The 27,415-nt window shown below is 35.8% G+C and overlaps 1 protein-coding gene across 1 annotated transcript in view; it reads right to left on the minus strand.

The window, feature by feature from the left end:
• Positions 1–2,003: 2,003 nt before the first annotated feature.
• LOC306764550 (leucine-rich repeat transmembrane neuronal protein 4-like) overlaps positions 2,004–27,415 on the minus strand; it is a gene marked incomplete at both ends in the record, with an annotated part of 55,257 nt that continues 29,845 nt past the window's right edge. The window contains 2 exon segments of the mRNA XM_079251724.1: positions 2,004–2,030; positions 2,032–2,223. Coding sequence (XP_079107850.1) covers positions 2,004–2,030; positions 2,032–2,223 — 219 coding nt within the window.

Genomic DNA, 27,415 nt, shown 5'->3' on the forward strand with positions numbered 1-27,415 from the left:
GGAATTATTAATTCCGAAATAAAAAACATCACTTAACCGTACCTTGTTGTATTTACAATATGCAGGGTGTGGTTATCAGGTATGCGCTGCTAGAGGGGGAGGAGGGGAGCTGGAAGAAGAAACTTACAAGATATAAGAAATAAACAAACTTCAATTCGGCCCGAATGTTTGGATTGGTCAGTTTTTTACAGATTTACAGTAAACTGAGGGATCTAACTGTATTGTTCATGATTACATAATATATAGATTACTATCAGGACAAGGAACCACTTCACCCAGAGTAAAACAAAAATGTCTGAGCAAGATTACCTACCCCAGCTTTAAATGGAGTTAAGTTTTAGGTTGGGGAAATGGTTTTAGGTTCAGTTTATTAAGTGCATTCATAATATCTCTTTGGGTAGGTAGTTTTTACAGTTACAAAACTGCCAAAATCCATTTTGGGAGTTTTATAGAATGTCATGTATTTATTCAATGGGAAACACCTCTACTGGGTGGAAAATGGTTAAGCCCAATCAGCTGCTCCACAGCAGTTTGTTGCTTAGACCCCTGGTCCATTACTTACCCTGAAAAGACTTTGTACTGGAGTGGGTTCACTGTTTTCCAGCTGCTCAATCAGGCTAGCCTTCTCACAGTGAACCTTGAGGATGGTCATATTGGCCAGTTGAACTGGCCCAAACTGTTAAAACCATTGCAGAAGATATCAGATGCAAACCAATTTATAACACCATTAAGACTCGCGTTGTAATTCCTCCTTCATGTAGCGGCTCCATTATCTGTGAACGTCCTTGTTACTTCATTCCTCAGCGTTTTGTTTCAGTTTTTAGCAGCTGACAACAACAATCATATCTTACAAATAACACTTTTACTGGTCATTTACCACAATTTATTTTCCATATCTTATAATGAAACAGGTTGTAAAAAGCACACACACACACACACACACACACACACATATATATATATATATATATATATATATATATATATACATAAAAAAAAAAAATATATATATATATAAGTATATCTATTTATATATATATATATATATATATATATATATATATATATATATATATATATATATATATATATATATATATAAATCAGATCACTGCTTCAATAATACATTATAAAAAAATAATAATAATAATAATTTAAAAAATAAAACATTAACCACAGGAGTGAAACTGCGAATAAAAAGTAAAATTTCACATTGCAGCTTCAAGCTGTTTATTTTTCTTGGTTTATTTCAGCTCAATTACATGAATTTAAATATGATTTATATCACAAATCAAAAGTTAACATGAAAATGATACTTACTGTTGTGCCAGCAATTTCTGTAGGCTGTACATTCTATGTGGCAATCATTTTTATATTATGATTTGTTTTGTTGTGTTTAAGGTATTTCACTTGAGTGGCTTATCACTTGAAAACAATGTCAGTCACTGTTTCACCTTCACTGACAAAGTGGTCACAAGAAGCAGTAGAAAAAACTTTTAGCTGGGCCAATCCAATCTTTCATTTGTTCTGCTTCTCTGCTGCTTATCACACTGTTTCCCTGCTCTGTTTATAGCATTTTGCATTTCATTATTTTACCTGCACAGCAGAGAGGTGCCCAGATTATGAAAAGCCGAGGAAATGTGTTTAATAAGATTAACAAATCATTAAATTATCATCCTTTAATAATCCTCGAGAGGCAAAGCAGAACGTGAAAAGTCATGCTGCTGTTCAGCCTCCTTTGCTAATTGAGGACACTGAGGGGCTGGTAGGTCAGATGCTCACTAATCAATACTGCTGCACTCCTTTATTTCCACTGAAAAATAGTTTCATTTTCATTACCCTGGGTCCAGGATACTCTGCAGCAGATTAATTATCTCCTTTGCTTCCTTACCAGTCCCGTGTCCCTCCCACGCAACCTTTTATGTCATTTGTTTGAACAGTCCACCGATTCTGTGCAGCAGGAATCCAGTCATTTGGAGCCAGAGCCTGGCGGCGTGCTCTGTTCACTGGTGGTGGGAATAAGTCGGGGGGGCAAGGCAGCACAGGCTCAGAGGGGAGGGCAGCCATAAGGCTCGGGTGGTACGAGGCTGGCCCTGGACCTCCCAGCGCCTGAGTGGAGGGCAGCATGCCCACATTGTGCTGCAGCGACAGGTGGACATGGCAATAATCCAGAACCGACTGCTCACACCTGTACAGTGTCAGGGGACTCAGCTGCCGCGGTATCTAGACAGAACAGAAAGCAGGAAATAGAAAGGAGAAAAAAAAAAAACACAGAGAGTCACATATAAGACTTTAAGAGAGCCAAAAAATCCTCCATGCCAACATTTATCAGCTTTCAGAATATTTGGAATTGGATTAATTTACATCTTGCTGTCATGGCACAGCTCTGTCATTAATGGAGACTTGGCCGGTGTTACAGTGTTGAGTCCCAAGACCTAAAATCCGTGGTGTTCAAACACCCACTTTCAGCTGGAGTGATTTATATGCAAGATGAAAGCCTTAAGCAAGAGTGCACACATATTTTTTGCCCTCTTCTAAATGGAGTCAAGGCTCCATTTGGAAGACAGTGCTTATTACATTACAAGCACTTTGCTGATTCAAAAAACCCCCTTCATTTTATGTTCTAGTGTGGTCTGAATTATGTCAATTTAACAGAATAAAGCTGCATCAAGGGCTGTTTAATATTGATATTAATATCCGAATGTATATTAATGCTTTCAAACAAATATGAATGCACTCATGCTTGTTGAAATGCAACATGACGCAAAATATTCTCATTTAATCATATCAGAACATATGCAGTATTTAAATGCAAAAAGTCACTTATTGGCTTTAATACTGACCTGCAGTTACATAAACATACACAAAGGAATTTTTTCATTTACTTTCGCAATTTATTACTTTGCCTAAAATTCCAGTTATTAATCTTTCTGTAAGTAGGACAAAACTGGATGTATACCCAAAGTGCCTGAGAGTAAAAGTAATAAAATGCAGGCAGAACATCCAAAATGTCGTATGTTGTAGTTATTTATTTTATTGGATCACAAAGGATTTACATAAAGCTGGTTTAATGTAGAAATGGTTTTTCTGTGTAATCTTGATCTGGTTTGGTCAAGATTCACAGTGCTGTCAGCATTTAGACCCTCAAAATCACATCATTTTAAAGGTTAGATTTCCTTTTCGGAAGCGATTGGACTCAGTTTATTCTCTTCTTTAATAACAAGATTAGTTGAAAGCACTGTTGCCTAATTCAAGAGCTGAACTTCACACACTACTTCAGACGACTTCATAAAAATTCATGAACAACAATGCTCCGAATGCACAATAAGCCAGATGAAGCTGGATCAGGGAGTTCTCTCCTGACTATTAACAGGAAAAGCTACACTGCTGACTTGTTTTTCCAATTATTGCAACAGAAGAAGTCAAACATGTAGGCAGAAGAGTCGATACAAATTTGGGCCCTCTCTCTATCTGTACAACAATAGTTGGGCAAGTCTTAACAACCTCTCCCCACCTCAACACTTTCTTGTCTTCTCTTTTTAACATTTCCAGTCAGTTTTCAATACCAAAGCTGCCATTAACTGACTCAGCTCAAACTAAAAAAAAAAATCCCATTGTTCAGCCATCACTGCTAAGTTCTAAGAGCGACTTCACAACCGAAACTCCGACTAAAGAACATCTTTCCATTTTAAGAATATATATGAATAGTCTGGGAAGCTTATAAAAGGTGTTTAAAGCAGCTCTATTGTGCACATTTTCAGTCTAATTTATTTTAGTAAACAGGTCCAGAAGGGCAGGAAATAATGAAGAATTTTTCACAAACCCCTTCATCCGGACAAGTAAGCTCTGCCCTATGTTCTGCCTACGGGCTGCGTCTGATTGGTCAGATGCTAGGAGTAGTTATACTGAACCATAGACTCCATAGACTGTATCAAAAAGATGGCCGAAGGCTCCGTCCGTGACGTCACCCATAGGTTTCTGAAGAGCTGAATTGAAGCTTGGTGGATGGTTCCTACTGTCGCCATCTTGGCAGGGGCATGCTTGTCGTCTCGCCCGGAAAATACAAATATGGGCAAAGAGGTGGGGCTGAGAGGGCGGCTGTGAGCGTCATGGTGGATGATTGACATCAAGTGTTGCCTGTAGCTAAGAGCTAACCAAGCTAACCCGAAGATAACAGGAGCTAACCAGCTAATGGAGGAAAGCGGGGTAAAGCTAAGTCACGTTGTTAACGGGCTAAAAACTGTGGTGCTTTACATTCTTCTGACTTGAGGCGGGAGGTCAGGTATCTGTCAATCAAAAGGACACGCCCCTAAATATGTCACATCTTGAGATTAAATTACTTTTAAACGGGCGAGTTGGAAAAAAGTTCACTCCCCCCACAGTTGTAATGAAGGTAAACCTGACCTATTAAACCTAAAATTGATTTTTGAACCAGTCTATAAACATGTTTATTTCTGCTGTGAAGTTGTTGTTTTTTTTTTTAACATGGGAGTCTATGGGGATTTGCTCTGTTTTGCAGCCCCTAGTGGATGAAGGGGGAACTGCAATTTTATGCACTTCCGCATTGGCTTCACTGTTTGTACCGAGCAGTGGAGGTGGGTGTAGCCTTCTTCTCATGAATATGCACAACCTGGAGAAGATGACCAATCACTGAGTCCCTCCCCCTGGACGTCACTAAAAATTTCAAAACCAGTCGTTTCAGTTGCCAGGGAAACACACAGAGTGCTGGAAAACTCAAACATGCTTGTAGGTGATAAAAAAAATGGCACCGCTCCAATGTCTGATGAGAATTCAACACTATAGCACTGTAGAAAGCTCTGAAAACTAGAAACAGCATCATAGAGCCCCTTTAAAGAAAAAGACTGTTCAGACCCTCTGAACAATTAGGGGGTTTTGAAGGATTTGCGTCATGCATGGAGGAACATGAAGAAGTTTCAGCTTTGAGCGTGACTGCTTGTGCCAGTTTATTTCAGCAATGCTTAAACTAGAGTAGGTCCGTGAAAATTGATTTAAATGTAAAGAACCTTAGAAAATGGCTGCTTATTTTTTATCAGTATGATCAGTCAGGAGCAAGCGTGCCAACATCAAAGCTTACGTTTCCCTTTTATTTTTTAACCCCAAAACTACTTCTTCACGAAGATGTCTGGTTTGTTTGACACAACTGCTACACTCATGATATGAACAAAAATTCTAGATAAAAAAATATGACTTTTGTCCCCAGCAAGTTTTGTAATATCTGCTAAAAAAAAAAAGAACAACCACGCTGTATCACAGTTTTTCTCTTTTTATTGCCTCCTTCTCAAACACTGTCATCAGCTGCTACCTTTTCAACACCTTGCTTGAACTGTCACCCTCTGTAGCTTACATAAAATGCAGTCTCTGCTTGCACATCACCAAGCTGCACTTGCCTTTTATTCTAACATACAGCTGCTCGCTATGAAATATACTGTAATTTCTATTTCATAAGGTCTTTAAATTCTAATAAGGCTCTCCACAGTATTTTTCATTGACAGCTGGGGGTGGATAATCTGCAGCTTTTCTCATGTAACTGTTGTAAACTGAAACGGAAACATTTGAGCTCGTCTGACTCACTCTAAATTTGCCCTCTAAAGCCTCTATTCATAATTCATTATATGAATTAGTAGTAGTGATTGTTCTTCAGTGTTAAAAAGAAAAAAGCATTTCTAACTCTTTAGCACACACGTAAGTGAGAACAGTTTTCACTTATACACCGAGTGTGTGAAGTGAGATATGACAAAGCAAGAGGTGGAAACTTGGATTTTACACTTTACAGTGAGTTTGCTCAGTTAACCTTTAATGAGCATCGTTTGGTCTACTGTAGCCTGTATTTTGGGAGCTCTTCATGTAAACAGTCAAATAACACAAAAAACAATATGTTCCCTCATGCATTACTCAGATGTAATGAACAAATTAAAATACTGGAATCCAGTCCAGTTTGAGCAAAAAACTAAATCTAGACTTATCTGGTGGCAAAATACTACTGAATAGTGTGTTTTATCTGGACTTTACATGTGCAATTACTGAATGCAGTACTTTACGAGGCTGATGTTTTGATATTCCAGCAAATATACTGACCTTTATTCAACCATACGTACTATCTGTCTTTCCACTCTTTGCTTTATCTAGTTTTAACCAAATGAACAAAGGAGCCTCATTGTTTTCACAAATTAGTCCAAAGTTACTTAGAACTGTTTAAATCACCTCAAAACCCAGTGAATTCAGAGAATGTAGATGTACAACAATATCCACTTTTCTTTTGGTTTGTCTAAGATGCTTGGCTCATTTCATACCGTTTTCCACAAACAGAGGCCAAAAGTCCATCTAGATTAAGCTTTGAGAGCTATGAGGTCTTGTTAAGGTGTGCCCTGCATGACGCAGCTTTAAACCAACTTGGCAATCCAGCAGAAACAATGGGTATCAGGGCACATGGAGCTCTTGTTGTATTTTGTCTGTAAACTCCTTTCAGATATGCCAATTTGCAATTGTCTTATTGAACAGAATACAATACAACTTTATTCATAAGGCACTTTAAAAACAACAATGTTGACCAGTGCCACGTTGTGGGGGGGTAAAAAAATAGAATAAATAACTTACATTAGGACAACAAAAAAAAAAAATCAGACATCTAAAAACAATAAAAAAATAAAAGCAATCAAATTAAAACAATCGAAATAAAATCAGATCTAAAAAGTCAACTTATTGTGCAGAAAGCCAGCGTAAACAAATGGGTCTTCAGTACAGATTTAAAAGCAGATATTTAGAGAAACAAGGGAAGCCTGAAAAATATCTAGTAGAATTATTTTACTTTATTCTAGATATTTGTGTGACCAACTCTTCTAACAGTCTAAAAACACGTGAAAACCCCCTTAGATGAAAATCTGTGTCTTGGATATAGGCCTCTCCTCCCACACAATACAAGCGAAAACTAGTCACATAATTAGGACAACACTCCCTGGGTGGCTTGTTTTGATTTGATGTGCATGTGTTTGCCATTGTGTGCACAGGTTGAGGTTAAACCATGCTGAATTGTAACTGTATGGCAGGCACAAACAAAATAGCATGATACAATTAGTTTGACATGAAAAAAAGTTGCAGTGAAGAACAAATGAAGGGAAATGATCATTTTCTGAGTGCAGCAGTCCTGCTGTGGTGATGTGTCCAAAAGTTCCTGAAATGTTGAGATATTTGTTCAAAACCAGATGAACGTAGAACAGTAATTAGATATTTAAGTCAAACAAAGAGGATGATCAGACTGAAATAATACTCATCAAATCATGCTAACAACACGACTGAAAATTGATGATGATGGATATAACGTTTATATTTAGCTGCAGTCAGAGGTGAAAGTACCATAATCGTTAAAGAAAAAAAAAATAGCTGTACATCAGCAGGCATATTTTTTCTTCTGCAATGTCTTATTTGTCTATAATTTCCAACCTAAATTATTTTTTTGTTATTGTCAAAATATATCAACAGCTATTCTCAGCTAGATCAACAGATCTCTACAAAATTAAAACAAAGTCAATTAATTTCATGTCACTTTTCTCCATAAGTAAGATTAAGTCTTTATGCAGCTGGCAGCCATTAAAATTGGGGTGAATACTATTTAGTTTTATTGTTCGCCACATCATTCCAGGGTTTTTATTCACCCAAAGAAACTTTATGTCTCATGAGTGAGATAAAGACTTATTACCTACATAGAATCACTTCCTCATCTTAGCATAGAAGAAAGAATAAAAGCATTTTTGGCCAACCAAGCTGACTGAGCATTCAGATTTAATCAGTAATATTGGGGAAATGCTGGCTGTTATGGTTGGGGCTCTTAAAGAGGTGAGTCATTGGCTGGCTAAGCTTGAACATCTGCCAGCAGATCTGCTTAAAACTAAAGGCTTCATACAGTTAGTTTGCAGGAAGCACAATCCCCACCTTTCCTCTACTTCAATGGCCAAGAAAATCTTTTCCAATTCAATTGTACAATACATTAGTTGATAAATATAGAGTAAAATGCAATCTCTTGATTGTAAATACTGTCTAAAAATACCCTTGTTTCCTTTTGATACATAAAAGTCATTATTTAGTAAGTTACTGGCCAGTAGCCAAAGTAACAAGCGGACATCTGGCGTCGGCCTGATCTCGTCTTTTCTCTGTTAACTATTTAAACTACAGCTTGACCTATTTACCCTGCAGTGAATTTCAGAGGAAAACACCCTAATAGTCTGGTAGAAAACCTCTTACTTGTGGAAGCTACTCCTTCAGAGACTTAATTGTTGTTTTCCTTTGCCAGCACATCTCTATCTGGGATTATCATTTCCCATTTCCATTTACCATCCTGTTTTAAATCCTCCTAAGAACTGTTAGTTCTTAGTCGTAATTTCTTAGCACTGTAAAGTGTTAAGAAATCATTTTCCCAAATGGTCTGGGAATTGTTTGCGGCTACTAGAATAAACAACAAAACAAAAAAAAAAAAGAAGAAATAATTTCAGTTTAGTTTCAGGCTTTTGCATAGGGATGTTGATAACAAAAACTATTACTTCTATTGAAGGGAAAAATTTCAATGGTGACAACTAAAATAATCAAATATGGATGATGGAAACTGTAAAACACTGGGTAGTATTTGTAAAATGAGAAGTTGAGGAAAGTAAAAAAAACAAAAGGGTAAGTTTAATGCAAACAGACAAATGAAAGTAGGAAAACATAAACACTGAACTTTACTGACTGTAGTCAATGCCATAAGATAAATTATTCGCTACAAGTTATCAGACATTTTCACTTAAGACTGTCTGTCAAATTCCTGCTAAGCATCATTCACACTGTCCCGCTTTAAAAGCAGATTTGTAGTTGTGAAAAAGAATAAGAGGAAAAAAGAAAACTAAACAAAAGAAAACTAATTTGTTTTTTTGCAGAGTGAGGAGAGAAGCTAGCCAGCCAGTTTTTATGTTAGCTTACTGAATATGAAGCTAAATATGAAGCTAAGCTATCAGTGATGTTTTCTGTTAAGTTTGTTTTTTTCCTTTTTTGTGGTATAGTCAACAATGTTAAAAATGTTGAGTTATTAAGACACATATTCAGCAGACACAGAGATCAGCCATTAGCGTTTGCACATTGTTAAATTATTTTGGTTGCTCCATTTAAAAAGCAAACATTATTGTGGAATTAGCCACAGATGGCGTTGTAGCTAGTCTTTCTACTTTATAACTCTATAAAACAAGATTATTCACTTTAAAATGTAGGTATCTTTGTAAGTATTAAAAAAAAACTTCTTTTGGATGGTTTACTCTTACTCAATATTCATAGAAATATTGACTGTGGCTGGTTAGGTTAGTCTAAGAGAAAACCACACTACATGCCTAATTGTAACAAATCCATTGAAGGCAATGGCGCTAACCAGTTAGCATTACCTGTACATACCATTACATAACTCATGAGAAAATAGGAATTTGTTTTTTTCTTGTGGTGGCAAGAAAAAAGATGCTTGCAAGCTGGGTTTCATATTTGTAGATATTATAACTTTTTTTTTATTTTAACGACAAAAACATGAGGCATGCCAGACTTTTCATTTTCAAAGAAAAAAAAAAAGCCAGATTCTGTTAGAAATTTTCCAATTTCTAATTTGGTGTTTAATTACAAACATCACAGGATTCTAATAACGTCCTCTGTCCCCTTTAAATGACTTTACCAGAGAAGTGGAAGAAGACAATGATGAGCACTCTTGTGACACAGCACACAGCAATTAATTTTAATTCTGGAGCTGTTAGCTTTGGATTGCTAATGAAAACATTCACATAGGTGGTCCCCCTTTGTACTGCTTTGAATGTAGGTCAAGCTGCAGCAAAATGATTCCCAATTAGTTGACAGGCAGCTGCATCATGCCAGCATGCCTCAGACTAGCACAGGAGACATGAGCTCTCATTGGCATATTAACAACATCCTTGGCCTGGGCTTTGCTGCTGCTCTCTGTCAGCTGGATAATTCACTCAGTGGTCAATGCTGTGGCGAGAGAGCACAGACAAGCTTCTATTAACGTTGCTGTCTACTGCTACACACCCATGGATACTGAATGGCATGCTAATGGCCACAACACCCCCTTCTGATTGTTGCTTAGCATGGATAAATTGAAATATGATTTCAGAGTTGGTGGCACATACACGAAGCTGATAACAAGTGGACAGTAAATTTAATTAAGCGGCTACACTATGCTGGAAAGAAAAAGCATTTGCATTATCATTCGGAATAAATTCGGCATCAGACTGAACTTTTTTTCTTAATATGTGCAACATAAATCTAAATGAATCTAAGTCTAATTATAAAGAACAATACTTCAATCACATCAAGCACTCTTCAAACGACCAACAAAGCTGGAACTTGCAGTTTCAGTAATTCTTCATGCCAATTCCGCAAATAAAGCAAAACAAAACATCTATTTCATGACTGAAAATCTACAACCTCCCAGAAGTCACCCAGTGGAGCTCACCTCAATCAATGACTGAATCTGTTCACATCAGAAATATGTTTAAGTTGCTCATATATCATGCCAAATATGTTTTGCTGCCTGAACACCAAATAAAATTGCCTGGAAAGAAATCACTTGGTTGCTGACTCTCGCTGGGATACCACATCCCAAAATTTGTATCTCTCTGCTAACATGAGACATCTCAGCCATCAGACTTAACAAAAAAGGCAGGAGATTATTCCCAGTGACTCTAATCGTGGCCAAGAAAACTATTCCCATGACAGGAAATTAACAAAAATGAATGCTAATTGAGACAAAGTTACTGCAAAGGTAAATGTTGTTTCCTCAATGTATCACCAAACATGGCTAAACCCCTCAGCTTCAGTGTGTGAGTGTGTGTGTGTTGCTTCTTGTTTTCATATTATTAATCATTTAAGTTTGTTTTATTCATTTTATTTATAAAAACACAGAGGAAGAAGTGGACTGCAAATATAGCTGTGTGATGAACTATTTGACCCTTCTCTGTAGACCGCCACCACCTATTTCTCCATCTCCCATCCACTTTACTGAACTCCTCCATCCTGTTAAATATAGGTACATTCTTCGTAGTCTCTTTTACAAAGGTAATTCCATGAGATTAAAATTTATCCAAGCAAAAACTGAATTCACAAGTGTCAATAGAAAAATGTGAATAGTGAAACAGGTGAAGGAACAAGCCTTTCTCAGCATAATATTTAATAAACCACACAAGATAAATCATACAGGACGACAGACTGCATCCTCCCCAAAGGCTTTAGGAGTGATGAGGAGGGCGAAAACTGACATCAATCTGAAAGGCAACTGAAAGTTGGACAATTTAATACAGTGTGTGCTAGAATTCCAGAAAGATCATCTTTTGCTGACTTTAATATTCACCATGTAATTACATTTCTATTTGAAAAGCGTCTCGCATTTGTCAAAATAACCGTAATCCTTCAGATGTGGGGATTTATCTCCTCCTAATGCTGCTCATCCCATTTTCTGATTATAAATGTTGGCAATGCATGCTGGGATTTACAGTTATTTACTAGATGAACAATTTATGAGTCATTCTGTTGTCTTTTCTGATATAAACAAATACAGGTAACCAAAAAACTGAAGCCAAAAAAATACAGATAATCGAAATATTCAACCAGAGGCGTACAGCAGGCTTCGATGTGCCATTGTTTGGTTCATCCTCCCTTGTTGACTGTTTTTTTCCTTCTCCTTTTACACTCCCACATGCCTTTCTAAGTGCACACATGCACCATAGTGCACACAGTAGTGGTGCTGCTGCCTGTCAGAACAGCCATTAGAAAGCTTAGTTCCAGAAAAATGAAAATATGTTGCTTCTGAGGTCATGGTTGTTTACCTGGGAATCAGATGTTCACACTGTGTAATACATGTTTATGTTTATTCATACTAATTATTGCTGTTAATGGCCCAAAATAAAAATCTAAATCATCATTAGTGACATAACATGCTCTCTTTTCTATTTTTAAGTTTTTCTGATTACATTTGTTTATTATTATTATTATTATTATTATTATTATTATTTATCATACATTTTTATTTTTTTTAAATTGTATTTTAAATGTACAAAGCATATTTAAAAAACAAACAAAACTAAACTAAAGAGCACTTATAAATATGACAGATTTAGTCACAGGGCTCATTTTCATTTGTTGTCCCTAGAACAAGCAAAAAAAAACAAAAAAAAAACAAAAAAAAAAAACAACAAAAACGTAGAAACAAAACAAAGACACTGTTGAGACAATCTGTTGAGACAAAGCCACCAAATCACAAAGCAAGATAACCTCACATAATAAAATGATTATGTTATTTTATAATAATAATAATAATAATAATAATAATAATAATAATAATAATAATTAAAGCCGCAAGCGGCATCCATCGGGTCCTCGCCTCATGCCGAACCCTCCACCCGAGTCCTGGTTCTCCTAATGCTACATGTGAAGGACCCGCACAGCCAGTTCATTTTAATAGAGAAATACAATTCACATATTGAGAAAAGAATGTGTGTAAACGCCAAGATGGCGGACAGCCCGTTACCATGGCAACATGTGTTTCATTGACTTTTTAGCTTGTCTTGGGATGATACACATGTGTGCCGAATTTCGTAGCCCTAGCTCAAAGTAGACGATCGGGCCCCTAGGGGCCACCCCCAAAATGTGCCCCCCCCACAATACATATTACAATGCGTTAAGGACCTGCCAAATATGAATTATTGGAATTTTGGTTCCGATCGGATGCATTTTGGCAGAGATATAAGCAAACCGTGTTTCATGGCGAGAACGCGTTTTTCCATGGGTTGCCACGGTAACACGCTTTCTCCTATCAGAAAGATTTGAATAACTTTTTGTCCCCATCTTGTCACGAAGCTCCATGGCGAATGTGGAGCCAATAGCATGAATCCCCTCAGACTAGTTCGTTCAAATATGATGCGCTTAAAGTGATAAAAAGGGCATAAACGCCAAGATGGCGGACACCCCGTTGCCATGGTAACAGGTTCTCAATAGAGTTTTTTGCTCGTCTTGGTTACTTATACATGTGTACCGAATTTCGTAGCCCTAGCTCAAAGTAGACTATCGGGCCCCTAGGGGCCCCCCCAAAATGCGCCCCCCCCACAATACATATTACAATGCGTGAAGGACCTACCAAATATGAATTATTTTAATTTTGGTTCCGATCGGATGTATTTCTGCGAAGATATGAGTGAACCGTGTTTCATGGCGAGATCGCTTTTTTCCATGGGTTGCCACGGTAACACGCTTTCGCCTATCAAAAAGATTTGAATAACTTTTGGTCCCCATCTCGTCACGAAGCTCCATGGCGAATGTGGAGCCAATAGCATGAATCGCCTCAGACTAGTTCGTTCAAATGCGATGCGCCCAAATTGACAAAAACGGGCAAAAAAATGGCCGCAAACGCCAAGATGGCGGAAAGCCCGTTGCCATGACAACAGGCGTTTCAATGACTTTTTTACTTGTCTTGATGTGATAGACATGTATACCGAATTTCGTCTTCCTACGTCAAACTAAATTTTTTTTTCCCCATTCTAGACGCCATTTTTGGCGTTTCTAGGGGGCGCTGTCGAGGCATTTTTGCATTGGCGTGCATACAAACGCCAAATTATCGAAATTTTCAGCGGACGTGAGGTGTGTGCCAAGTTTCGCAACTTTTCACGGGGTCTAAGGGGGTCAAAATTGAGTGAGTTGTGCTTAGAACGAGAACGAGGAGAATAATAAACATTACAATAACAATAGGGCCCTGCCATACTTCGTATGGCTCGGACCCTAATAATAATAATACTTCTATGTGACAGGCTTCTGCAGCTGTAACTAATTGGTAAAAAGTTGCAGACATAAATTATTACCATTCACACTTGTTAAATTTTTGTAAGTCATCTTGACCAAATAATTTCGAGCCAAAAGATCATCTGCACCGCTGGTTATGAGACCACCTGGGGAGAGGAGTAAAGGCTGTGCTGTAATACATTCTGGATACACAATGTCGCAGGTCAAGCAGGTAAACTGACAGGTAACAACGACAATCCACACAATAGTCTTTGCCCCATATGTGACCTCAACAACTCTTCACGCTGTTGACGCCACATTTATGTGTGTGTATGTGTGTGTGTGAGTGTGTGTGTGTGTGTGACCTTAAATATCTTTCGGGATCTTGCAAGTCTGCAACTGTCCATCATTAAAAAAAGCAAATGTGTGCCTGCCAGGTAACGTGATTAGCAACGTTGTTTCCTTTCTCCCTGAAGTGCATCAATTATTCTTTCAAACTGCCTCAACTCAATGCCTACACTCTTCTGCAGATGAATGGAAAATTTTCTTTATCTTTTAAATATTTAGTATTTCAATTCCCCTCATTCATATCTTCTACACAATAATCAGAAACAACAATGAAACCTTCGCACGTAGCATTTTGTAACATTGACATTTTTCTAAATGCATTGAGGATAACAGATACCTCAGTTCTCACTTGAAAAAAATAAACATTTATATGAAATAAAAAAAAAAAAAAAAAAAGGATTTTTCTCTGAAACAGCTGAACATGGTACATAACCAAGTAACAACACCGATACTGAAGGACAGAGTATTTCTAGATCACCAATAAAACAGGATGTTTGTCTGGTTTTCTGTTCTTCAAACTAAAAGACAAGTAAAAAATAATTCAGCATGGATTTCTGGATATTATCATCTTTACTTTGTGCAGATGAGATACTCAACAAATACTGCAAAACAGATAATTTAGCCAGTTGTAAAACACTGGATTGACACATACATGTTAAATGGAGAAGAAAATGACAGTGTCTGACAAAGCTAAATGCAGATGGCTGCTTGAGAAGATATGAACAAAACTGTGTGTAAGAGAAAGATTTTACAAATGCAGAGTATCTGAAGTATGGCTGAGTCTCATATGAAATGTCTAAACTCTGTGGAAATTTGCTGATGTGGAGGTTTTCCAGGACATCAGAGATATGGTAATTTACTCCCAGCTTACATAGATAGTCCAATTAAGCGGCTGTATTTGTTAGTAAGAAGTCTGAGGAGTTCAGCAAAAACTAAACATAAAATGAAAAAGTAAAGTGAAGGTCTGGGCTAAAGGTTAATTTGGGGATAACCGCTGACTTTATAAATAGCAAGAGGATTATGCAGGGTGTAGGATTAAAAAAATAGAGTTGAGATGAAATTTAACCTTATGAGGCTACATCAGTCTTATGAAAAACAAAAATAAAGAAAAAGACCCTCTTTATATTTTCCTTTTTCTTCAGTGAGAAAAAAACAACTTCAGTTGTTTTCTGCAAAACAAACGTTTAGCTCGCAGCATTCATGAAAACACAGAAAGTACCTGACTTGTGGAGAAGGAAAATAGTCCTCAGTTCCTGTTACACTTCTTCTCTAGTTATAAACTAAACTAAGTAAGTTGTGAAATGACAGTTCTGCATTTAAACACGGATTGTTTGAAGGTGTTTAAATAAAAAATTAGTTCCAAATGTAGAAAATGTAAATGACAGAAAAAAAACTACATGCAATCTCATAAGCCTGTCCCTTTTTCACCATGGAACTCAATAAAAGTCAATGTATAAAAAAAATATAGATCTAATAATAAAAATGAGACATTTTACTATCTCATTAAAAATACTAGAAACAATCACAATAGAAAATTGAGTTGTAAATCTTGCCAAAGATTATTTTACATATAACAAAAACTTTTACAATAATGTTGATATAATAATTAATCTGTTTATATAGCATCTTTCACAGACACAGAATAACAAAGTGCTTTAAAGAATAATACAAGTAAAAGTACAAAAATACTGACTGAACATATGTTAAAACCAAAAACAATGTTTAGAAATTAAACTGTGAATAAAAACCAGTTGTATCAGTAAAAGTCTCTTTCAAAAGTCTTTAATTGCTTTTTAAATATATCCAGTGTCTAGACAGGGAAGGGAAAGAAGAAGAGCATTGCACAACCAACTGTAAGGGCTATAACTTGAAAAGAACAATCTCCTTGAGTTCTGAAACAGGTTTTAAGGACTACAGGTAGCATCTGACCTTCTGATGTCAAAATATTTTTCTTCTTTTAATACATGTTTTTTTTCCCCATTAAACCCTCAGTCCTGTAGCAGTTGCAAAAGGGAAACTGGCTGGCAGACTGAAATTATTTAGGCTGAACTGAAACTACTAAAAACTCAACTTACAAGTAGAATTTTTTATCTTTTACTGCTTGGTATCTATTATAAATTAATCATCAGCAAGCAACTAAAAATGAATAAATGCCAAAGTTTGATAATGAATATAAATTGGATAACAACCCATAATGTGTTTTTCTATTTAATGTCTAGTTTGGTTTCCAACCAACACCTGAGGGAAGTTTTTTGCCTTTTTAGTGCTAAATGCTCCACAGGACTCATGAGATTGCTGCAGCTTGCTCTGATGCGTTTGAGGAGAAGCTAGTTTTTTTTTTTTTTTTTTTTTTTTTTTTTAAGAACTTCAACAGTGAAGGCAATAATAGATAAGTGAAGTTGAATGCAGTACATCTAAAACACAGAGATGAAAGACTTCCATAGAACAGAGTAGAACTGAGTAGGAGGGAGTTCATCATTATAACAGACAGTCTTCACACTGCATGTACTTATTTCATTGACTCCAAACTTTTATCTCAGTTTTGAATCATCCATCATTGTGTGGACATCTGACTCTGGAAATGCAGTGGTAAATGGGCTTTGTTAATATTTAGCCAACTAAACAACTAAAACAACTAAAAAAAAACAACTAAACAACCATGACAGCGTCTAACTTTGCATATTGTGGTCTTGGCTGATATCATTAATAGAAATTAAGAGTGAGACTAAATCGGTATATCAGAAATTGTTAAAAAAAAGCCAACATCAAACATCCCTAATCTCGTGTACCACTCACCATGTAGGGCCCAGAAATGTTGTGGTGCTGATGTTCCATCCACCACAGTACAGACTTTTCACTCCTGTCCAGTTTCCATGGTGATAACTCTACAGAATGGGTTGTATGTCTAACTCTTAATACAGTGGGAGATTGTGCATGTGACATTACACATGCATGTGTGTCAGTGCACACCACCTGATAGCGTAGGTGCTGCACCATTGCTTTAACATCATCTTCAGTATTTACTCTGATATTAAATCATTTAGAACGGCACTCAACAAACACAAAGACTCTTTTCGTGATAGATTTCGTGACAGATTAAATAACTTCACAAAGCAGTCACGGAAAAGACATGAGGAGGAAAAAAAGACATTACAATTGGGTTTTCCTTATTTACTTGAAGTTTTTTTTTTTCTCAGAAGCGGCCTAGAGGACGGACATCTGTCTCTGAACTCGCACAGGCTTGTCCTAAATTGATTTGAGTAAAAACTGGAGTCGACAAGAGATGAACCACAGCCAGCTGCTGGTCTCGTGTAATATCTCCACAGAGGAACAATCTGCACTGTGAGGATTGCGTTGATGTTGAGGGCCAAGATCCAGCAAAGATTCATCTGCTGTGATGAGATGTGAAAATTGAAGAAGGATATTATGCAACTGAAGCAAAATGCTGTGAAGCCCGAGCTGTGATACCGTAGCTGCAGCAAAGAATCACATTAACTTGTCGTTCTTCCCCCTGTCAAACTCTTGTGTTGTCCCACTTTTTAGTCATCTCTTGTCATTTCCATGAAACTGAGCTTCAAGGTGAATGGGTTCGGTTTTCATATGGAGTCACTGATGCTGTGCATGTCATTTCTCCAGGATGCAAGAAGCAACTTTATCAGTGCGCTCCTTGAATGCAGCTCCACCCCCATAACAAGAGATAACTTTACTGTCATTAAACTGTCGTCACCTGCTCAGTGTGTAATCTTAAGTAGGAGGGAAATATCACAGAGAATATCACCCAAGGTTGGCGATGACTTTTGATCTGTAAAGCACTGGTGGCACATGCTTTTTGCAGTTTTACCCATATCTTGTGTTTCTGATCTTGTGTTGAGTTTAAAGGAGATATTAACTGACATGTTTACAAGTCAAAGTATTTTCCAGGTCTTTGGGATCACTGACACACTTACACACAACTGTTTAGCTAGCTTGTTGTGGCTCAGAGGTAATTAAAACAAAATCTAATAAAACATCTCAATGTGGCTTGCATTGCTGTCAGTTGGGGGAGGGGGACTTCTGATTTGTGGAGCAGAGAGTTAAAAACAAGTCAAACCTGTTAGCTTTGTCTTTAATCTCTGCTAGAAACCACATGTCACATTAGCTGTTATTATGACGGTGCATCTCTGTGCAAACTGTCAGGAGCATCACTGAACAGCTGCACAGGCAGTTTTACCAGAAAAAAATCCAGAATGTTCTGAGATTTCCATACAGTAAGTCAAGCACAATGTTTTATTTAAGAAGAAATCCTTTTAAAGCTCATGGCCTCACCCTGTTTTCCTCGTATCAAATGCAACAACAGATCCTAATGCATAACATGTTGTATTGGTAGTATTAGTTTTGTATTGGGTAGTATTAGTTTTGTATTGGTAGTATTAGTTTAGTATTGGTAGTATTAGTTTTGTATTGGTAGTATTAGTTTTGTATTTGGTAGTATTAGTTTTGTATTGGTATTATTAGTTTTGTTTTGGTAGTATTGGTTTTGTATTGGTAGTATTAGTTTTGTATTGGGTAGTATTAGTTTTGTATTGGTATTATTAGTTTTGTATTGGTAGTATTAGTTTTGTATTGGTAGTATTAGTTTTGTATTGGGTAGTATTAGTTTTGTATTGGTATTATTAGTTTTGTATTGGTAGTATTAGTTTTGTTTTGGTAGTATTGGTTTTGTATTGGTAGTATTAGTTTTGTATTGGTAGTATTAGTTTTGTATTGGTAGTATTAGTTTTGTATTGGTAGTATTGGTTTTGTATTGGTAGTATTAGTTTTGTATTGGGTAGTATTAGTTTTGTATTGGTATTATTAGTTTTGTATTAGTAGTATTAGTTTTGTATTGGTAATATTAGTTTTGTTTTGGTAGTAATGGTTTTGTATTGGTAGTATTAGTTTTGTATTGGGTAGTATTAGTTTTGTATTGGTATTATTAGTTTTGTATTGGTAGTATTAGTTTTGTATTGGTAGTATTAGTTTTGTATTGGTAGTATTGGTTTTGTATTGGTAGTATTAGTTTTGTATTGGGTAGTATTAGTTTTGCATTGGTATTATTAGTTTTGTATTGGTAGTATTAGTTTTGTATTGGTAATATTAGTTTTGTATTGGTAGTATTGGTTTTGTATTGGTAGTATTAGTTTTGTATTGGTAATATTAGTTTTGTATTGGTAGTATTAGTTTTGTATTGGTAGTATTAGTTTTGTATTGGTAGTATTGGTTTTGTATTGGTAATGTTAGTTTTGTATTGGTAGTATTAGTTTTGTATTGGTAATATTAGTTTTGTATTGGTAGTATTGGTTTTGTATTGGTAATGTTAGTTTTGTATTGGTAATATTAGTTTTGTATTGGTAGTATTGGTTTTGTATTGGTAGTATTAGTTTTGTATTGGGTAGTATTAGTTTTGTATTGGTAGTATTAGTTTTGTATTGGGTAGTATTAGTTTTGTATTGGTAGTATTAGTTTTGTATTGGTAGTATTGGTTTTGTATTGGTAGTATTAGTTTTGTATTGGTAATATTAGTTTTGTATTGGTATTATCAGTTTTGTATTGGTAGTATTAGTTTTGTATTGGTAATATTAGTTTTGTATTGGTAGTATTGGTTTTGTATTGGTAGTATTAGTTTTGTATTGGTAGTATTAGTTTTGTATTGTAATATTAGTTTTGTATTGGTAGTATTGGTTTTGTATTGGTAGTATTAGTTTTGTATTGGGCAGTATTAGTTTTGTATTGGTAATATTAGTTTTGTATTGGTAATATTAGTTTTATATTGGTAGTTATGGTTTTGTATTGGTAGTATTAGTTTTGTATTGGTAATATTAGTTTTGTATTGGTAGTATTAGTTTTGTATTGGTAGTATTAGTTTTGTATCGGTAGTATTGGTTTTGTATTGGTATATTAGTTTTGTATCGGTAGTATTAGTTTTGTATTGTAATATTAGTTTTGTATTGGTAGTATTGGTTTTGTATTGGTAGTATTAGTTTTGTATTGGTAGTATTAGTTTTGTATTGGTAGTATTAGTTTTGTATTGTAATATTAGTTTTGTATTGGTAGTATTGGTTTTGTATTGGTAGTATTAGTTTTGTATTGGTAGTATTAGTTTTGTATTGGGCAGTATTAGTTTTGTATTGGTAATATTAGTTTTGTATTGGTAATATTAGTTTTATATTGGTAGTTTTGGTTTTGTATTGGTAGTATTAGTTTTGTATTGGTAATATTAGTTTTGTATTGGTAGTATTAGTTTTGTATCGGTAGTATTGGTTTTGTATTGGTATATTAGTTTTGTATCGGTAGTATTAGTTTTGTATCTGTAGTATTGGTTTTGTATTGGTATATTAGTTTTGTATTGGTAGTATTAGTTTTGTATTGGTAATATTAGTTTTGTATTGGTAATATTAGTTTTGTATTGGTAGTATTAGTTTTGTATTGGTAATATTAGTTTTGTATCGGTAGTATTAATTTCGACAGCTGCACAAGATGACATAAACGAGTTTGCACACGCATGGCTTATGGTACATAATCTGCCCAGTCATCAATCCATTTTCTATGCTCACTTTATCCAGTTCAAAGTAGTAATGGGGGTGTAGTTGACTAAATCCTGTCCCATGCTATCATCATTTGAGGGTTAATACACCCTCTACAGGTTACTGAGTCAACACATATAATAAATGCTGCATTTTTTTTTAAATATAAAAATGAAATTTCATAATCATGGAAATCATCCTACACAAAACTTATCTCCTCAAAGGGGCTAAATGCCATAATCCATTATTTCTAGATTGAAGGAATTTAAAAAATGGCAACGTGAAGAAATAGAGGTTTGACTTAATCTGGAGCACAGGATAACGTCCCACACCATCTCTCTGTGTTGATGTGTTTACCAAGCGGTCAAGGCGTGCGTTCATGTACCTTCATGTGTGTTAAAGTGTGTTCATGTGTGTTCTTGTGAGGCAGGAATGGCAACACATATTTTCAAAGCAACCTATCAAAAGTGGAAAAAAACATTCAGCTGAAGACAACCAGGATCCGACATTACCTCCAAAACAAAAACAGATGTTGTCGGGAAAAGTTGTCGAATAAAGATGGAGACAGACAGTTTTGGTTTCCAGGCAGTCTACAACTTGCTTTTTGCCCCTTTAATTACTATATCTTACTTTACATTTTTTAATATGTAAAAGCTACAAACAAAGGTCAGGCCAAGCTAATTTTAAGAGTTTAATTTAATTTGTTGAGACCATAAAGACAGTTATTGCCCAAATCAATTGTGTCCAACCTGAATACCATTCTTCTAAAGCACAGGGCTGCAAAAGCCTCTGGGAGTCTATATGGGGCTGCACACAATGACAGGGGACTGCCCGTTAGTTATTAAAAGTATACCTTTAATGTTTGTGATGTAGTTCAAGAGCTAGTTCAAGAGAGTATATTGCAGTTGTAGGGAAATTTAATTGAATAAAACCAACGAAAAAGCCATTAAAGTATGTAGTTAAATCTGAATATTTTAAAGAGTGATATGAGGTTAGCTTTGTTTCACATAATAAGAGTCAGACGGATATATTTTAATGATCCTAGACTGGGAAATTTCAAATGTGTGTGGTACTAAAACTGCATCATTATGATTCTATATAGGCATTCAGTTATTTATCATAACAAAGAGAAGATACAAAGTATGAACTTTATCCCCCCAAACTTAACGAAAACCCAGTACTCTAAAGGAATAAAGGATATCATGACTTTTAAAGCACAAATAACTCAGCAGAAATTAGTATTTAGTTAATCATAAATATATCTGGAACTCTTTAAACAGGAGGAGAAGGTAGATTTTTGAGTCATGCTTATGGGATTAAGTCACTTTCCTCATCATATTATCATTGGAAAACATTTATTTGTTATTCTGTGCGTTTACATGGGAGTCTTAATTCCTGTTTAATTCCTAATAAAAGTTAATTCTGATTTGAACTGATGAAAAACGACACTTAATTCCTAATGCTAATTTCTATTTGGAATTAAAGTTAATTCTGATGTAAGTGGCTGGTTTATTCGCATTTTAATTCCGAACTATTTAATTCCTCTTTCATGTAAATCTTAGTTCCACTCTAAGTTAACTCCAGTCGTTCTGAGCATGCTCATTACCTTGTCCTGTCCCGATGACGTACGTTGTTTTACCCGTGTTCGGTGGTCTATCTTTCTTCTCCTGCTCAGTTGCAGCAAAAAGTGAAGTAGTATGCTCGTGTTGAGCTGCTACTTCAAATTTATTATAAAAATTGTGGGGAAACTGATACTTATGTAGTTTTTACAAGTTGCGACTGAAAAGACGAGAAGCAGGGAGCCAACTTTGTTTATTTCCGGCATACGTCACAATCAGAACCCTTCCCCCGCCGGTCTAAAGAGGAATTAAGTGAGGACGTGTTTCATGTAAACCTTCATCCGGAATTATTATTTTCATGTAAACTCGTCTGAGAATACGTTAATTCCGAATTATTTAATTCCGAATTATTGCTTACGAATTAAAAAACATCATGTAACCGTACGGAATGAGTGTTATCCCCACCCTTTTATTTTCTGATTACCATTTTCCTCAACAATACTCCTTAAGCTAACTTCCTCAAATTGATCACAAAATGATGGCAAGTTCAAAACTCCCAGTAAACTGCAAGAAATACCTGAGACATGGCTGTTCAAACAGGAATCCAATACTTTGTGAAGTAATTGTTTTTTTTAATCACAGTGTTGTTAGAGTGTGTCAGCCAATGATGAAGAGTAGGAAAACACATTCATTTATGTAAACTGTAACAGATTTTTTATTTACCCGAATAATTGTGCTGCCAAGCATCTGGGGTGTCAAATTAAAATATAACTTGCAGCATTTGTTGCAGACAGACAGGTACAGTTCTATTCAGGAGATTAATGCTGGACAGAGAACATTGTGTTTGCAGCTGAAAAGCCTTCCCCTCACCCCTTTCTGCCTCTCTTCCCTCCTCTCTCTGTCTCCTTGCATTTCTTCCTCTGTTTAACTAGCCGCTCTGCAGCCACATCACTTTGATGGTCCACTTTATTAAGATGAATGAATCTTGTCCGCGAGATGCCCTCCTTCATTTTACTGCATTCATTCCCTGCGTGCGAGGCGTACTTCAGGTGATCAGCTGTCACCTTGGGGGAGCCTGACAGGATCTCCCTGAAAGTCACCTTGCTGATGTGAGTCCACAGTCCAATTGCAAACATTTTGTTTCCCTGACAAAACTGCTGCAGCATGACTCAGTTACACTGTCCATCCAGTGAACAGGGAGCAATGTACGCAGCGGAGTGCACTCTAATAAATCACGTAAGGAAAGCCAGTGTGGAGAATGAAGGGAACAAGTGAGTAGAGGTCAGCAACCTCAATGTTTTTTGAGGAATAAACATTTAAAAGTACTGATAAGATGGTGGATATGGGGGTGTTAAGGATGCCAGTGTCTCTGCTTTTACCCTACAGAAGGCTAATCCTGTACGACATGATGTACTATTTTTTTTTTTTTGGACAGAGGCACAACCCTGCATCTGTTCTTCCAGCCCTGGAGGACTGGAAACAGTGTATGCAATTAATTATAAGATATAGTGCTTCAGTCTGGTCTCAGCTTGATGATGAAGCTGTACTCGTTGAGAAATAAACAAGCAAGTTAAAAGCTGCAGCTCATTTGCTATGCACAGCAATTACTGTAACCTACAGAGGGTTTAACATTTAGTCTAAATTCCTCTTGTTTAGCTACACCAGTAACCTACCCAATGCTGAAGAGTTATTCCATCACTCTTATATTACTTTCAATTAGAGAAATCTGAAAAGATAAAGCTTACATATTTTTAGGTTTTAGGTCAATTTCTGAACCACTTAGTTCCATTAAGGATCACAAGGAACCTGGAGCCTATCCGAGCAACCATTGGGTGAGAGGCAGGAACACTTGGACATGTCCCCAGTCCATTGTAGGGCCTTTATTTTGTTTATGAATTGCAATTTTTTAAAAATCACATTACATGAATATTGCTTAACAAAAACAAAGCAGCATAATGATGCTTCACAATTTATAGTCATAGATTAGAAGAATATGTTTTTGGACAAATGAACAAATTAATGCTGCACTGATGGGATGTTTTTTTCTTTTCTTTTTTCTTAACATGAATATTAAGAATAGATCTAATCGCTACAAAGATTAAAAATATAGAGAAAAAGGTGATAAGTTTAAACACTTTCAGAAATCTTTAACATTCATGCTCAGCTCTTATAAAACATTATAACAACTTCTAGGTCAATTTTTAAAATCTTAACAAAGTTTTGTTAAAATTTGCTGCTTTGAAGCTAAAACATTCAGAAAAAAGGGTAAAATATGACCAATTACTTGGTGGACACATCTGCAAATGAATGGCGCTCCACGTGTACGCAGAGTGAGCGTGAGTGGTTGTTGTCACCGTGTTGGCCCTGTGATGGACTGGCGAGGTTGTACCCTGCCTCTCGCCCGATAGGCTGCTGGGATAGGCTCCAGATTCCCCGCGACCATTAATTGGATTAAGCAGTTTCAGAAAATAAATGAATGAGTGTATGTTATTTATATGTATGTGTGTGTGTGTACTGATGTATCACCTAGACCCCATAGACCCATTGTTATGATGCATATTTATGCATAGTTTACAGGCAAAGTCAGGTGATTTGCTAAATCTCCACAGACTTCCTAAATATCTTTAAAGTTTACAACATCCTTAGAGAGAGACAAGTAGAGCGACTTCATTAAAACCTCTCATATCCAGTTTATGCACTGAAATCTTTAATATTCCTGCTCAGCTCTTCAGAACATTTCAACATCTTCCAGGTCATTTTTTAAAATTGTAACAAAGTTTTGCTGAAATTAGCAGCTTTGAAACTAAAACATTCAGAAAAAAGGGTAAATCATGACCAGTTTACTTGGTAGACACATCTCCAAATGAATGGCTCTCTACGTGTACTCCATGTGTGACATCTGCATGTTGTTAAATACATTATACAATTTTTGAAATCATTATTATTATTGTGATTATCTCTAATAACTATCATCATCATTTCAAATCTCACTCTCACTCTCTGTCACAAAGCTTTTAATGACTTATCATGAAACCTGAGGAGCATACACACAGTTATTCAGTCAAAGATGACTTGGAGCACCTGCTAATCCCATCATCCCTATAAAATCATGCTTGACTGTTAGTTAGTAGGTCATAGCAAGCAGAGAAGGCGTATATTTGAAACTCCGTTGGTAGAAAGTTTGGTTGAAGTCTCATTTATTCCTTCCTTCATTTTTTTTGTCTGTCTGTGCTAATAAAACAGGAGAGGGATGTTTGAGTGTAGTGCAACAGACGTCTGCAGCTCGTATCTCACCACAGCTCTTCATCTATTTTCTCTCTCTTACCTGATGAAACACATTACTGAGGACAAAGATGTTCCAGCCTCTGTTTCACTTTGACTTCATGTCTGACAGCATGGAGCTGAGCTTGACAAGCTCTGCCTAAGTGAGTTAGATAAAAACGTGGCATTTTAAGCAGCGCCAGTCTTTTCCTGCTAGGGCTGAGACGGTGGAAGTGGCAAAATGTTATCTGCATCAGAGCTATGCAGTGCAGCTAAGGCTATCACCTTTTCTACAGAGAGTCTCGGTGAAATGGAAACTGGCACAACAGAACACTTTCATTAGCTCGTGTCAATATTCTGCATGGAAACTCTATTAATTACAGGATTAAAGAGCTTCTCCTGGAGTGCTGAAGCAAGATCCTGGACAGCTGAAAGCATATCAAGACACGGATGGTAGTCTAAGTGAAAACGATCAAACAGTATAATTTGCTCTATATGGTTCTTCTAAAAAACAAGTGTGTCCTTTGAAAAGCTAATTAAAAACATCACTATGTTGTCTTTCAGGCAACAGAAAGGGTGCCATGCCTAATCATTCTGAATATATCCTGCTGAAAAACTGCTATGTTTTTCTTTTGCCCAGCTTGCAGTTTTGTCTATTTACACACTGTCAGACACAGCTGACATTAGTATTCTGATACAGCCTCCTTCAAGCTGTGTTTGGTGCCAGCCACTTAATTTGTCATTTATTGCTCCATGACAACTGAAGTAATTGAACCTCTAGCCAAGGATGGGATCTTCCAGCCTTTTGACCATTTTCTCTCATTGTAGCAAAGAATGAGCTGCAGGAACCTTGGTGCAAATAAGGGCACAGATCTCATTTTATGTAGCAATGAGATGGTTACTGTGCACCTCGGCCACGAGAGCCTTAGAAATGTTTGCTGCATGCCTCAGGAAGGCTGACTGGATTTCAGATCAAACTAATAATTTGTGAGTCTGACGACTTATGAAGCGCTTTAATACATAGAATAAAATGTTTTATCTAGAGGTATAATCAGGGCTAATTGCATGGATGCAAACTGGGAATAAATTGCAACTGTGAAGACATGGAAAAATAGCTACATATAAAGAGAAACAATATATACGGGGCGATGCCAGGAATTTTAGGCTTTACAGTAGACAATGACATAGACTCCACCACTTCATTGCAAATTTTAGAACTTCGTTTTTGCTGCAACTTAGTTGCTTCAGTGTATATGTATATATATATATATATATATATATATATATATATATATATATATATATATATATATATATATATATATATATATATATATATATATATATATATATATGAAGTCTGTGGATATATATATATATATATATATATATATATATATATATATATATATATATATTAGGGGTGGGAAAATCAGAAATCTGGAATTTTTCCTCATAATTTTAAAATATATATATACATATATATATATATATATATATATATATATATATATATATATATATATATATATATATATATATATATATATACATATACACTGAAGCAACTAAGTTGCAGCAAAAACGAAGTTCTAAAATTTGCAATGAAGTGGTGGAGTCTATGTCATTGTCTACTGTAAAGCCTAAAATTCCTGGCATCGCCCCGTATATATTGTTTCTCTTTATATGTAGCTATTTTTCCATGTCTTCGCAGTTGCAATTTATTCCCACCCCTAATATATATATATATATATATATATATATATATATATATATGTATATATATATATATATATATATATATATATATATATATATATATATATTTATTAGGGGTGGGAAAATCAGAAATCTGGAATTTTTCCTCACAATTTTAAAATCGATTTTGTTTGTTATAAA

This window comes from Telmatherina bonti (assembly GCF_933228915.1).
Source record: "Telmatherina bonti genome assembly, chromosome: 13".
Taxonomy (NCBI): domain Eukaryota; kingdom Metazoa; phylum Chordata; class Actinopteri; order Atheriniformes; family Telmatherinidae; genus Telmatherina; species Telmatherina bonti.